The sequence below is a fragment of the Medicago truncatula genome, chromosome 3, assembly GCF_003473485.1.
Source record: "Medicago truncatula cultivar Jemalong A17 chromosome 3, MtrunA17r5.0-ANR, whole genome shotgun sequence".
Classification (NCBI taxonomy): Eukaryota; Viridiplantae; Streptophyta; class Magnoliopsida; order Fabales; family Fabaceae; genus Medicago; species Medicago truncatula.
In genome coordinates, this window is record NC_053044.1 from 49,752,494 (window position 1) to 49,768,709 (window position 16,216).

At 34.6% G+C, this 16,216-nt stretch overlaps 2 protein-coding genes across 2 annotated transcripts; both read right to left on the reverse strand.

Moving 5' to 3' along the window:
• Nucleotides 1-799: 799 nt before the first annotated feature.
• Nucleotides 800-2,249, reverse strand: LOC11435175 (zinc-finger homeodomain protein 2). Its single transcript, XM_003602896.4, has 2 exons — nucleotides 1,936-2,249; nucleotides 800-1,842 (listed from the first exon to the last, which is right to left on the reverse strand). The coding sequence occupies exon 2, from the start codon at nucleotides 1,828-1,830 to the stop codon at nucleotides 1,006-1,008; it is 825 nt and encodes a 274-aa protein (XP_003602944.1). The 5' UTR covers nucleotides 1,831-1,842; nucleotides 1,936-2,249; the 3' UTR covers nucleotides 800-1,005.
• An 11,605-nt stretch (nucleotides 2,250-13,854) lies between these two features.
• On the reverse strand, nucleotides 13,855-15,961 carry LOC11424532 (serine/threonine-protein kinase-like protein At1g28390). Its single transcript, XM_003602899.4, has one exon. It carries the CDS (start codon nucleotides 15,667-15,669, stop codon nucleotides 14,083-14,085), a length of 1,587 nt encoding a protein of 528 aa, XP_003602947.1. The 5' UTR covers nucleotides 15,670-15,961; the 3' UTR covers nucleotides 13,855-14,082.
• Between the last annotated feature and the right edge of the window lie 255 nt (nucleotides 15,962-16,216).

Consider the following 16,216-nt stretch of genomic DNA (forward strand, 5'->3'; position numbering starts at 1 on the left):
AACAAAAAGACAAGGAAAGGTGGATAGATAGCAGAATTAACGTGGTTCAGTCTTCATCAAAATCAGAAAAAGTCTGCATGTCTGTTCTGCAACACTGTGTAGCTACAGTATAATTAAACAGTGTACGAGTTTGCCGCGTGAAATAACCACTCATACTTGCCCTTAATTATTACTGTTTTCTGATTATCACGTTGTTACTTTATCACTTTTCATTTCACACCTAACTAAATACCAGACACAAACGGGATTAATCATTGAAACGTTAAATAATAAGTGAAGATATTTTCTTTGAAAAAAGAATTGAACAGTGACCCAACGCAACGCATTTATAGGAAGAATAATTAATTAAAATTGAAATAACTATGTGTATCAGTGTATGTGATGCATGACTCAATTATGAGACCAAAAGAAAACGGTGTAGCTAGCTTCTCTTTTTGGACTATACTACATGAATTTCTTTGATTCATCATTAATGAATAGTTATTGAATTTTAACTTGCGTACGCTTGAGTGTGTCTAGAATCAAGATCATGGTTTGAGAGAAAGAGTTCCAATGGCGACATTAATAATAGCGGTGATGAGGAGAAAAAACAGGAAAACATGACAAATGTGAATGATGATCACACACAATATGTAACTTGAAATTAAAACATCTTTGTCTTTGCATGCCATGTACGTTGTTCAGTTCGAATTACTTTTGACTTTGTTGTCTGTGCTCATCTGCACATTATCGATGGATCAATGAATGAAATTTCAATCTTCTTCGGTTTTCCTTTTCAATTTGGAAAAAGGGAATGAAGTAAGAGTAAGAACCCTAGCTAGCTAGATCTCCATTAATTAAAAATAAATAAATTTTACATTACAAATGAAATTGTTCTTTTCTTGGATTAAATCATAAACTCATGTTCCACACTAGTCCTATTGACACTGAAATCCAGTAATTAATTAATTAATTAATGTTCTCAAAATTAAATTACTGAAAGAAAAGAAAGAGAAAGAACAAAAGTTAGGGTTTCTTACCAAGAGTGTGCTTGTTATTGTGCATCCAAACCTTAAGCACATGTCTCTTGATAAAATTCTCAGCACAGAATTGTTCAATTGCACCTTCATCTTCCTTCTGAATTCTCCACCCAATTTTCTCCGCAAATGCAAGCATCTTATCCTTTTGTTCCTGCGTGAATTTTGTTCTAAACCTTTTCTTCGTTCCACTACCACCACCACCACTGCTGCTTGGATTTGACACGTTATCTTCTTCTCTACTGTATCCCCTACTCGATGCAGCAGGTGGCAAAGCTAATGGACGATGTTGTGATATAGGTGGAGTTACGGAGTGGTGGTGAAAACCAGGCGGAGGAGGTAAAGCTGCACGGTGGTAGTAAGGTGATAATTGATGGTGGTGGTGTTGAGGGTGATGAGACCGCTGGGTAGTGAATTCACCGTCGATTTCTTTGCGGTGGAAGTTCCGGTGACAGCCACAAGCAGCACAAATCACCGCTTCCAGTGTTCCTTCCTCTCCGGCAGCTAAAAACTCGCAACATCCATCCACGGCATGACCGCCTATGCTGACGGCGTGATTCTTTTGACATTCTTTGTATCTGACCGTTCCTGCTAGCCCACTTTTGACACCACCGCCTGTGGCGGTCGCTGCTCCTCCGTCCGCTGAACCGATTCCACCGCCATTTTTGGACCTAACTCCCGAGTTTCCAAGTGAGTCGTAACATGCCACCGGCGTAACAGGGAACCCCATTTGTTCTTCTTCTTCTTCTTCTTCTTCTTCTTCCTCCTCCTCCTCCTCCTCCTCCTCTAGGTCTTCGTGTTCATCAAATTCCATTTTGCTTTCCACCTTTTAAACAAGAAATAATTAAATTAAATTAATATAAAAATATATATAAATAAATAAATTTCCTGTTTTATTTGGATTTGGTTTTTGGGGTACGTTAAGCTAGTTTGGTTGCTTGAGAGATGAGGTAGGACTTTGAGAGAAGATCTACAATCAATGTCTCTGAGAGGTGAGGTGAGTCAATTGTTGAAATATAAAGTCATAATAAAGCATGATAAATTTGACCGATAGGAGGATAATAACAAGTTAAGATTGTGTCATAATAATTACTATTTAATTTTGTGTAGATAATAATAGTAATAATTAATTAATTTGTTTGAACATGGCTTTGAAGATAAGAGAAGGGGAAGAGGATGTGGTCATCAATAACCCGTCTTCTGCAAAAAAGAGAGATGTCAGTTTCACTCTGGAAAGCCTCTCAATTACTTACCATCAATAACATTTCATTGTATATCTTATATTAACTTTTTTACTTTAACTACCCCATCCTTGTACTTTATTTCCTTTTTTATCTTTTACTTTAACGTGGTAATATTCGAAACGCATAAACAACTTAATAATGCAATAATTGCATGGAAGAGATAAACAGGAAAAAATAAACTTGTTTAACAAATTTACCTACTTCCTCTCTTACATTGTCATTTGTTACCTTACCGATGTGTATATATGACTAAAAAAAAAAGGTGTTATGGAATAGGAGGACAAAGAAAAAAGAATGGAATGGTGCTTAATTCAAGAAATATTAGCTGCAGAAATGGAAGAGGGAGGAACCATAAATTTCCAACACCGACTTGCTATTATTATCGGGAAAATTAATCTGTCGGCACTTATGGGAGCTGCTACGTGCCCTCCTATTCCGACATTATATGATGTCATTCTCATAACCATTTTTCTACTGGCAAATGCTAACAATTAGGGGTCGGTTTGCCCCGTTTAGACCCACCTTGTCTATGCGTGTTTATAATAGAACGAGATCAGAATTGAGTTAAATTACGTAATCGAGTTTAAAATCTCACCTTATTCAGTTTAGTGTTGGACAGACGAGTTGGCGTGTCGGTTTGCTAAACAAAAAAACTTTGTTTTTAGAGAGAAAAAACAATTTTTTTAATGCATCTTTTTTACAACTTAATTTTTTTAAAAGAATTTAAATTAGCCCAACCAAATTAATATCGAGGAAAATTGAACATGAAACTTTTAGGAGTAGCACGCTTCAAAGTCTCAAACCAACGCCACTAAACCAACTCAAATAGGTTACAACTTAATTGTTACAAAAAAACTATGTTGGTTTTATTATAAAAAAAATATAAAAGAATAGGCAACAAAATAAATTTGGGGTAATAACAATATAGTAGTCAACAAATTACCAAACTCAACATCATATTTAATAGCAAAATAAGAAAAATTCGCCAAAATAAAACAAATCGTAAAAAAAATTCAAAAACCAAAATAAATCTAAAACGATAAAATAAGTCTTAAAAAAAGATTAAACGGCTCACCCCGTTTTTTCAACGAGTTACGCCGAATGAGCCAACTATAGAAAGCGAGTTTAAAACATTGACTAAACCCACAAAAAATAGTGGGTTAAACATGCTAGGCCGGCGGGCTAAACTCGTTTCGCCACACCTACTAACAATGCCATCTGACCCTAGTTAAGGAAAATAAATATAGTAAAAATATCTAACAACATACGTAGGCAAACACTTAAATATGAAAATGCCCTTTCAAGGTCAGTCTCACAAGTAAATTATCAGTGAGTTTGATTATAAAGACGAAGTAAATTACATAAAAAATAACAAATTAACATACGTATTCAGGTTTTTTCTACATTATTCCTTGATGAATTGGGAGTAATTTACTCCTATCAAAGAAAAATCTATTTTTTTTCATCATTTTCTTACAATCAAATATCATTTTTATCTATAGAGCATCAAACTTCTTCATCTTCTTTATTCAACATGTGATCTCCATTTCTTTGTTCTATAATTGAATCCTACTTGTCATTGGGGTAAATTACGGCCCCCAATTCATCAAGGGATAATATGGAAAAAATAGTCTTTTCTAAAGAAAAATTAAATGCAAATTGCATTTAATTTGTTATTCTTCCTATTTTCTCCATAATCATTAACCAATAAGAATTTTTTTTTGACAAAAATCATTAACTAATAAGAATTGTTCTTACATCTTTTTGTGAAACTTTTTTTAGGAAGAACATAAAAAATTATATTTTAAATTACTATGTTTTAGTTTTCTTAATAAATATGAATTGATATTTTTTTCTTATAAATTGGAACCGAGGAAATATATAATTTTGGCTATGTATATAAAATAAAAAACAGAGAAATGCTTAATATTGCGACAAAATTCATCCCGAATATTTCACGAACATTGTAAACTTTTAATTTTGCTTGCTAATAGCGCTGTAAACTTTTTTTTAGAGGATGTGCCTTGCAAACTTATATGTTGAAGCACTGGCTTCCATTTTGTTAATCTAAATTCTCTGTGTCATCACCTGCAAAGAATACATAATATTTCAAAGCTTTTGAAGCCACGTAAGTCATAGAGATACATATTTCACCTGTGCACGTGTTTTTTTTTTTTTTTTTTTTTTTCCTTCTTAGTAGCTATATAAAGAAAAATTGATCAAAAAAGTTATTATGTAGAAGAAAGAAATATATACAAAACAATCGGGAAAATTTCGGGTGAAATTCCATCGCGATGTATAGCATGCCTAAAAAAAAAAACTTGTCCGTGTTAGGTTCCACAACAAGCCTCGCATAAGTCTGTCCTTCTAATTAACACGGCTCTTTTTTTTTTTTTATTTTTTATTTTTTTACAAAAACAAAACGATATTCATTCATTCAAATTGATAGAGTACATCAGATACAAACATGCTAAAAACGTAAAGGGTGAATCTGCGAACAAACTCACAACACTCAAGTTAATAGCATACAACGGCAACATGCCTACATATAATATGATAAAACCTAAGTCACCGAAATACCCATGCTTCCGGATCTGCAATGTTGACGCCTAAATCATTGGTTGAATTTGTAATTGACTGATGTAGATATTTCAATAGGAACTAAACAAACACCGCGACAAGAGAAGTATTAACATTTTTACTAAAGTACATGTTCTTGCAATCACTCATACGCTCCTATACAAACACACTCTATATGGCTCCATGTTTCACAAAGGACCTCATTTAGGCTTAATTTTTAAAATATCCTATACAAACACACTATATGGCTCCATGTTTCACAAAGGACCTCGTTTAGGCTTTCAAAAATTCTTGCAATCACTCATTCAGAGTAGTCGAAGCTCCTTCCGTCTCCTATATTGACTTATTTGGTCATTTCAAACATATTAAAAATATATATAAACGAAAGAGAAGTATTAACATTTTTACTAAAGTACATGTTCCATACCGGGATCAGGGATGCTACGAGTGTATGATTTTATTGAAGTAGCAATAAACGTCACAAGAAAGGGGGGTTTGAATTGTGACCCCTTTTTAAAATTATTCCTGAAACTTTAAATTAGATTTTATGTACTCAAGAAGAATCTTAGTTAATGTTAGTTAAACAGATAATAAATTGATGTATAAAGGACCAGAACGTTCTGGAGAGAGATAATATAAGCAGACTAATAAATTGATATTAAGCTAAGTTATGAGGTTAGTTTAGTACGGACCAGAATGTTCTGGAGAAATATAAGTGTAGAATGATAAAACAATATAATAAACTTTTAGTTAAATATTAAAAAGTTGTTTTATCTTGGACCAGAATGTTCTGGAGGCATTTTAATTTATCAATAAAGTATAGGTTAAGTTAGGACCAGAGAACTCTGGATTAATATGATTGAGATTAATTAGGACCAGAATGTTCTGGAGGTGAATATTAAAGCTTTGTGATAATGTGTGTGTATAGTGCGTACAAGTGAGAGAGAGAGAGAGAGAGAGAGAGAGAGAGAGAGAGAGAGAGAGAGAGAGAGAGAGAGAGAGAGAGAGAGAGAGAGAGAGAGAGAGAGAGAGAGAGAGAGAGAGAGAGAGAGAGAGAGAGAGAGAGAGAGAGAGAGAGAGAGAGAGAGAGAGAGAGAATAACACAGGAGAGTTATCTTGGTTCATCAAACCCGGCTACTTCCAGTCCCCACACTTCGTTGAGATTATCCACTTTAGTATACAGTTGGTAGAAACTTCTAACCAACACTATAAGGTCTTGATCACACCAGATCAGTCTGTAACCACTGTATTATCAACCTCAGCAGGCTTCTACAATTCTTTGCTTTCGCACAAGAAAGGTTGGAACTCTTCCTATCTCAAACTATTAAGCCCAATAGACTTGAGATCTAGTTATCTCTTTGTAAGGTGATTGTTTGGATAGAATGTCTCAAACAAAAATAAGAAGGATGTTGTTTGGATCTAGCGTCTCAAACAAAAGATTTGTAGGATGTTGTTTGGATCTTTATATGTCAAACAAACTATCATTGTATGAATACAAACTCATAAATGTGTTCTCAATGAGAATTAAAGATGATTGTCGAAAGAGATGTTGAAGAGATTGGTAGTTTTTGCTTTGAGAGAGATAAATGCTTTGTATTTCAAACTGTTGCTTTTCTCCTTCAATGTCCTCTTCTATTTATAGAGCTGATTCCCTTGGAAAGCAAGCTAAAAAAGAGCTGTTGTGCTTCCAATTTGAATTTTGGCTCCAAAGAGACTTGGGAAGAAAGCATGTAGAGAATATTTCTTCAGTTTTGCCCAGAACATTCTCTCAGTTCCAACCAAACTTGAACGAAATTGTAGAGCACGTGCTTGCTAGTTGGTGATGAGTTGTGATCAAGCCTTTTGTAACTTGCTGCCCACTTGATGATTTTTGCTGAAGTCATCTTGATGATGTCATGTAGCTTAGAGATAGATATTGATCCTTTGGATATTCCTTTTCCTCAAAATTCCTTAATGGATCGAAAAAGCCACATGAGGGCCCAAAGATGATTTTATTCTTTTTGCTTCCAACACATGTGCAAGAATATAATTTATTTCCTTTGTTTCTTTGTCCTTTAATGCATTTCCAAGAACCTTGATTTCTTTCCTCTTTAAGTGAGACAAAAGAGAATATTTGCTTTGGTTTTGATCTTAATTATGCATATCTTGGCAATTGCCCAAAAAGCTCATATTTGTTCACATCCATATTCAATAAGGATTTTGTTATCCCTTGTGAGGCCAGAACGTTCTCTTGCTTTTACTAAACATTCTCATGAAACATTTCTCACAAAATTCATTAGTAGATAACAATATAAATTAAAGTAAATATGTTTGTTATCTTTAAAACATCAATAAAGGATTTTGCTTTCAACATTTATGTGACCCAGTTTAATGCCGCGTCACATAAAATCATACGCTCCTAGCATCCCTGATCCCTCCACTTGATTAAACCATCGTTCAACCACCATGCCACATGAGTAAATCCGACATATCCACGCCCAGAAATATATAATAGGGTGTGACATCCAAAAAGCAAGGTACACACTCTCATTATGAGAAATCTCCTCAAAACTCATTGAAACTCAACGACTTGGACATTGAAGTGTATTTACAGTTGCCGCACACGTTGGTGAAGAACACTTGTATTCACTTCAACTCACCTCAGTACCATTCAATGAGATAAAACAAATTAAGCCCTCTGCCGCTCATAAGCAATTTTTTGCTTCCTTTGTTTGCAACACTGAAACTCTTTTCTTCCATTTTCTCGTGTTTTCCCTCATAAATTCCATTTCTTTCGTTTCAAAACTCACACTCCCTACTTTTAGCTCTAGTTAGTTCACACCATGCTTTGTAAAACAATTATGTTCTACTTCCTTACACTTTTTAGCTCTAGTTATTTCAGGTATAGAAACTATCTTTCTATCTCTCTTTTTTTTGTTATAAATTGTTATTTACATTCCTTCTTTTAGTGTTAAACTTGATTTCAGTTTAGTTCACTTCACTCTTAAAAAATTCAGATTATTCTGTCTGTTAAACTTTTTTTGTTATAAACTTGATTTCTTGCTTCAAAACAAGCATTAAGTGAAGGTGATTGGCAGGGGTAATATGAATCAAGGACTCTATGTCTATACCAATAGGAATTAATCTGCTTTGTGTAATGTTTCCTTACCAAATTGTAGTTGCATTAGTTCAAATGAAGAGTTTAGTTTTCCTTGTACTTCTATAAACTATTATATGGCCAACCAATGAGCATTAGATTATAGACTTGGTCACTTGTCTGATCATATACTCAAAATTGTTACAGATAAATTTCCTTTCACATTACGTGCAAAATTTCAATCTCATTCCTGTCAAATTTCAACTATTCCAAAATTTTCAAAGTTACCTTTTATCTCTCATAAAAATCGCGTCAATTTCCTTTGATCTGATGATTCACTTTACGACATTTGGGCTCCTTTCTTTGAGGCTACTCATGAAGGAAATAATTTTTTACTTACCATTGTGGATGATCCCTCAAGGTACAGATAGGTACATTTGATGCAAAATAAGTCTCAGGCACCATTGGTCTTACAAACCAAATTTGTAAAGACTATTTAGTGAGTAAATCAAAATAATCAGGAGATATAATGCTAAAGAACTTGCAACATGAAGGAACAACCATCAGCTTTCATGTCCTTACAAGCCTCAATAAAATTCATTAGTAAAAAGGAAGCACCAACATCTCAATGTTGCAAGGTCCTTATTACACCGGTACAAGGAAAACTGATGATACTGAAGGTCTTCATTTCCATGGATTCAAATCTTCACCTCAATACCACCGAAGACTCCCATTTCAAGACTAGATATCACATTTGTTGTGAACAAACTAAGTCGGTCTGTCGCCTCTCCTAGAACCCGTCAGTTGCAGCTTGCTACAATGTCTTCACTCTTCAAGGTTCTCCAAGATAAGGGTTATTTTTCCCTGTCAACTCCTCTTTCAAGTTGAATGTTTATGTTGATACAAATCGGGGTTCTTGCCAAAATAATCCGAACACCTCCTACGTTAAAATTAAATTTCACTTTTTTTTACAAGAAGGATCCGAAACATGTGGGTTTTCGGATTACAAAATCTAAAGAAAAAAATAACCACTTTGGATTTTTGAATATGAATGCCTGTACATGCTTCGAATTCTTTTTGTGTTAAATAATCATGAGAAAAAATATGAAATTTAATTTTGACAGAGAGGATGATCGAGTTAATATAAAATCCGAAGTACTTTGAAAACACAATTAGCCATAGTTAAACCGTGGCTAAAACGATATTTTTCACTTTGAAAATAAGAGGAAAACTTAGTTTCACATTTTAAAATCGACTAATACCTCAAATTCGTCCTTGAATTTTGAAAAATCGGCCAATTTCGTCCCTGAATTTTGCGAAATATCAAATTAGTCCCTGAATTTACAAAATGTCAATCAAATCAGTCCCTCCGTTAAGTTGGCCTGTTAACGGAGGTGACGTGTCACGTTAACCTCTGACAAAGCTTACCACGTCAGATGCCACGCAAGCAGGGACCAAACTGATTGATTTACACAAAATTTCGAAGGACGAAATTGATGGATTTACACAAAATTTCCAAGGACCAAATTGATGGATTTTTAGAAAATTGACAACGGCTCTTTCCCTTCTTTGTGAGTAACGGCTCTTTCTCCACTTCCTCATTAAGGGCTATTTCTTCCCCAAATATATAAATTTGGAACCCTAATGTTATACTTCCTTACATAGAGTTCAAAATCCCCAAAATTTCTTCCATGAATTGATGTAAAATTTCTTCCCCAATTCAAAAAACTTAGAACCCTAATTTTTTTTTGATTAAATTCGAAATTCATAAATCAAATGGTCTGCCTTGTAGAATCAGTGTTTAGAATTGATGGGTGGTGCGCGAATGTCAATCCACATCTTCCACATTGAGAATTGGATGGGACATATAATCAAGAAGTTGTGCAAAGCAAGGTGTGGCTAGGAGACCAAAGAATTGGATTGACACTGAGTCTGAAGAACAAGTACAAAGTAATGTGGCAAGTGTGGAAACTGTTGTTGAGAATGTTGCTACTGAGGTGCAACAAGAGGATGTTGTTAGAGTTCCAAATCCAAATTACGGGCCATCCACTTCTACTCAACCCCAATACATGGAGTTTATCCCAACTCCAAGATTTCCAAAACAGTGATGCATGTTTTAATTATGTTTTTGGACTAGTTTAGTTAATGCTTTTTTGGCTATGTACTGTTGTTTTTTTGGCTATGTAATGACTTATTAACATCGAATATTGACTTATGATATAATGCAAATGTTTGTCTTTTTATAATCAAAGTGTTTGTCTTTTACATTTTACTTTGTTCAGCAAATGTATGCACAAATGATCACATTGATATCTGTTATGATAATTCAAGGACCAATTTGATGGTATTTTCACTAATTTGAGGATCGAAATGATGGATATGAATATAATTCATGGACCCATTCGCGCACCACCCATCAATTCTAAACACTGAATCTACAAGGCAGACCACTTGATTTATGAATTTCAAATTTAATCAAAAAAATTAGGGTTCTAAGTTTTTTGAATTGGGGAAGAAATTTTACATCAATTCATGGAAGAAATTTTGGGGATTTTGAACTCTATGTAAGGAATTATAACATTAGGGTTCCAAATTTATATATTTGGGGAAGAAATAGCCTTTAATGAGAAAGTGGAGAAAGAGTCGTTACTCACAAAGAAGGGAAAGAGCCGTTGCCAATTTTCTGAAAATCCATCAATTTGGTCCTTGGAAATTTTGTGTAAATCCATCAATTTCGTCCTTCGAAATTTTGTGTAAATCAATCAGTTTGGTCCCTGCTTGCGTGGCATCTGACGTGGTAAGCTTTGTCAGAGGTTAACGTGACACGTCACCTCCGTTAACAGACCAACTTAACGGAGGGACTGGTTTGATTGACATTTTGTAAATTCAGGGACTAATTTGATATTTCGCAAAATTCAGGGACGAAATTGACCGATTTTTCAAAATTCAAAGACGAATTTGAGGTATTAGTCTTTTAAAATCCAAGGATAATTTTGTAGGGTGCATGAGAAACTTGGAGGGTGGAAAAAGAAATTCTTAATTAGAAACTATTCAGTTATTGGTATTGGGCAAATCTTCTTAGATGAATTTTCTTGTCAAATAATTTTGTGTCAAGATTCACATTTTAAAGTGAATAAATAAGGTGTTCGGAGTTTAAACTCCGATCCTTGTATATAACATACAATATCTCTACCAACTGAGTTAAACTCACAAGTATGGATAAAGAAATCTTAATTGATTTTTTTTAGAGGTTAATTGAGTTGCTATTGATATCCAATGAATGATCATTCATATCTGAATAGAGCACGATTATTTTTTATTTTTGTTTTTTTGCTAATTGAACGTGAGTTTTTTCTTGACAAGATTTGTTCACATTAGTTGGTTTCGGGTAATACTTGCTTATTTAAGCCCGTTAGATATTCCTCAAAAAAAAAAAACCGTTAGATATGAATGTTGTAAAATCATAAAAAAAAAAAAAAAAAAAAAAAAAAAAATCGGCAAATCTCGTTTTAGTTTTAGAATTTAATTTATCCTATTATATCTATGTTCATAATGTGTTTTCTGTAAAAAAAAAAAAAAGTTCATGAGGTGTTAGTTTAGTGTTAATAGTTTAACTTTATAATTGAATTTAAATAAATCTCTTATGTGACGGTTGTAAAATATTAAAAGAAAATCATGTGGAAATAATATTCATTAAACAATTTTTAACATTAGATAAAAAACCAAGACAACAAAGATACTTTGCAATCATCCAAAATAGAACCTAAGTAAGATTGAGCTTGTTGTTTTCTGAAGGAAGATTGAGCTTGTTGTTGGTGACTAATAGCTTTGATTCAAAAGTTTGAAAGATAAATTTTATAATAATTTTAAAAATAATAATATTTTTTTTTATAGATAGACGAAATGGCAAAGTCATTATAAACTCACACACACAAGTGGAGGTATTAGGGTTCGAACCGGTCATAGCATCCGGCCTAACAATTTCGACATTTTACCAGTTGAGCTAGGACTTCTGAATTAAAAATAATAATATTAATAGAGTGTGAAATACTCCATTTTAAATTTCGTTCTAAACCTCATATTGTGCTGGGTTGACCCTAACCGATACATCAATACCCACTCATCCCTTTCAATATTACTACTAAAGTTTTTAAGAGGGAAATTTAGTTAATCTTTTATTATTTGATACTATCAAGTTCCTTTAGGCTCTGTTTGGGAGGAGTATGGAGGGGAAGAGAGATGAGAGCTTTGGAAGGTTGGAAATACATAGAAAAATGTAGAGCTGTCAAAATGGGTCGGGCCGTAAGGGCCGGCCCGAAAGCCCGAATAAAATGTAGGGCTTGGGCCGAATAATTGGAGCCCAAAATTGAAGAGGGCTTTTTAGCCCGGCCCGTAAAAGCCCTTGGCCCGTTAGGGCTAGCCCGTCCGGGCTTCGGGCTGCCCGGAAGCCCGCAAAAAATACAACTGTTTTTTTTTTTTTTGTGGTCTGTGTGTGTGAGAGACTGATACGGGCCCGGGCTGGCCCGTTAGCCCGGCATATTTATGTATGTTCCGTACTTAAAAGAATGGAAAAGGGAAGAAAAAAATACGGGGCAGGGCCGGCCCGTTAGCCCGGGAGCCCGTATAGGGCCGGGCTCGGGCTCATTTTTTGCAGCCCATATTCAAACCGGGCTTTTTAGTCCGGCCCTTAAAAGCCCGGTCGGGCCGGGCCTAAACGGGCCGGGCCGCCCGTTTTGACAGCTCTAGAAAAATGGATAAAAAATTCACATTTTTTTGAAAGAACAGATTTTTAGAGAATGATAAACTAATATTTATGATTAATATACTTTTAATTTTAAAAATATTATAGCAACATAGATTGAATTTGAAAAATTCATATAAACCCTCCATAATCCTCCAAAAACCCTCCCCCAATACAATTTTTGAGTTCCCCCAAATGAGGAAGATTTTTCATTATGAGTAAAAAATTAACCTCCAAAGCCCTCTCCTCCCAATGTCTTCTATTTCTTCCACTTAGTCCTTCCTTTTTTCCAAAACCCTCCCCTCCCCTCCAAACTCCCAAACAAAACCTTATTGTTTGCTCTCAAAATACTTTTTTATATCATATAATATTTACATTTATTTTGATTCTCTCTGTTTTTCAGTGACCGTGCTTTTTTTTTTTCATTCCATTCCCTTCAAAATCATATTATATTTTGGGAAGTGTTAAAAATAATTTGTTGGAGTTAAAAATGGATAGAATGGCAAGAATCTCACAACGTAGTAAACCAAATTTCAAATCATTATTAAAGAGATGCTTACATTCAACGCTACATATATCTAGAATATACATTAACTCAGATGAAAAAAAAAATAGAAAAGAAAATGGTTAACGACTGCATTATGACCAACGGATGTCACTCTTTCTATCAAATAATATTTGATTTGTTTTTATCTAATTCACAACTATTAATGAATGCCCACAAAAAAAATCATATAAAATTTATATTTGGAAATATTCATTGAAAAAAATAGAACATTTTATATACATGATTTGTTTCAAAAGTACTTTATGGTAGGTCATTTGAATAATACACATGATTAAATTGTGTAATATATTTATGATGAATAGAGTGTTCTTTATGATTCTCACTAATAATTCCTTGCATTCTTTGGACCACTTTTCAGAAGAGTGAAGAACTAGCGATTTCTATTACGAAAAAATAAAGATATTTTTTTTAGGGAAAATATATTATTGTATAGAAATAGTTAATACAATAAATACTTTAAAATGGATTTTATATCTAAAACGGAAGGAGTATAAGGTTAGAATGGACTAGAAAGTGAATAATGTCCATATGCAAAATTCTGGCCCAGTTCCTTTCGGCTTCTTCTAAGAAGACAAGCCACGACAAACTCTACGTAAAGACATGTACTAATAATAACTACTATAACGATCTGATAATTTATCTTTTGTCGCTTTTCATTCAAAATTCGTAAAATACATTTTATTAATAAACAACAAAAAATGCTTCTTCCATTTTTAGGAGATTGTGATTGACAGTGTAAAGAATGAGATAATGCCAGAAAAACAAAACCCCCCAAAAATCTAGCTCTCTATTTTGCAGGGGTTGACTACTCTCAACTGTTTAACACAGAAATCATCCAATTATCTCTGATTAATGGGTTATTCTGATTCCCAACCATGCTTATTAACCAAAGGTTTTTCTAACATCTTCTTTTCCAATTTCTTATTATCTCTAATCACCAACTTCCACATTGCTATCATTGTCTCATCCTCACCCAAATTAGGACTTTGCAAGACTCCCATTGACTTTGACTTTTTCAACTTCATTACACCCGTTTTCTCTGTAACCATTTGAATCCCACTCATTCTACTGCAACTACTAACAAACCCAGAAGATGATCCAACGGTTTTAGATCTCGTTACTTTCTTCGACGGCTTAGATCTCGCTCCTTTCTTCAACGGTTTACTCTCATACTCTACGCTCGCCACACTTGATACTTTACTCTTCCTTCTACTGCTCCCACTCTTAACAATCTTCACAACATTCTCACTTTTATTATCATCTTCATCATCATCCCAATCATAATAATTATTATTACGATAATCATAATCATTATCATTATCATAGTCTTCACATCTCATCAACGGTTGCGCGTTCTCCACACGCGTCACGCGCCGTCTCCAACTACACCAAATCGGCGACGAATGAAACCTCTTCCTAGCCAATTTCAAACACTCAACAACCTCCACCATCCCCGGCCGTTTCTCCGCCGTTGATCTAACACATCTCGCCGCAATCACGGCAATCTGCCGCAACATAACCAAATCCGAAGGTGCACCAATTCTCCGATCACAGATCCCGACGAAATCACCTTTTCTAATCAACGGCACCGCCCAATCCACCACTGAAGGAGGACTATAATTAACATCAATCGCATTTCTTCCACTGATAATCTCCAATAACAAGATCCCAAAACTGAACACATCACTCTTCGCGCTAAGATCCTCCGGTGCAAGATAGCATGGATCAAGATACCCTAACGTACCCGCCGGTGGTGTGCACTTTACACGAACGTCTTCCACGTGTCCTCTTAGCGCTAAACCGAAATCACCGAGTCTCGCTTTGAAATCTTGATCGATCAAAACGTTGGAGGATTTAATATCACGGTGAATAACCGGAGGATTTGAACCGTGTAAGGTTCGAACCGCTTTTGCAACTTGTAATGCGAACCGGAAACGTCTGGTCCAACCGGGTGGTTTAGATGAAGAGTGTAATAAATCATGAAGTGAACCGTTTGGCATGTATTCAACGACAATTAATTTATTGCCGTTTGGGTCGGTGCAGTATCCTATGAGATTTACGAGACGAGGATTTGGAACTTGTGAAAGAATCTCGATCTCGTTTTCTGCTGGACTTGTACAATTACCACAACCAGTGCAATTTTTGTTGTTGCCGTTGATGTGACTATGTTTGCTTTTTGTAGTTAGCTTTGTAGTTTTAACGGCGACAACTATGTTATCCTTGTCGCCGTTTAACTTTGCTTTGTAAACTCTGCCGTGGCTACCTTTGCCGAGGTAGCTTTCGGCAGAGAAACTATCCGTGGCGGTGACGAGGTCGGTGTAAAGAAACTCTTTGATAATGTGTGTACGATTTGTTGTTAATGTTTTGCTTCTTTTTTTGAGATCCCAATAGTGTGGATCGCAGGTTGCAATTGCAGACTCTGCATTGCAAAAAAGATAACCCATGAGAATATATAAGGTTGTTTGTGTTGTTGTTATTGAGTTGGGTTTTGTAATTGTAAGAGAAAGAGAAAGAAAATACTAGTAGATGGTTGAATTGAAATTGAAATGAAAAGAGTGGGAGTAGAGAAAGAAAAGAAGGAATATGGGGTGAGAAAACCCATAACTATAAAGAAAGAAAAGTGAGTTGAATTTCAACTTTAAAGAACAAAAAGTCGTAAATGATTCGCAGCTTTGTAGGAAGATAAAATTGTGTTGTAAGAGTGAATGCATTCCAAGCTTGTACGCACAATCTTTTTTATTTTTTCTTTTGTTCCCTTTTTCTTTATCTTTTTCATGATGTGCTTGCTTTCAATTTAATTTAATATAATTAATGTTTCCTGCATGCAAAGTCGTGCACCACATTCACAGTTGCCAAAACAATTGGCGTACCATTGCAGTTGGCAATTTTTCAAAATTTAATATTTTATTTGGTACATGTTTCTTGCACCAAACTTTTGCAAGAAATTTAAAATTGAAATTAATCTGATTCATAGTAGATGAGTATTGATAT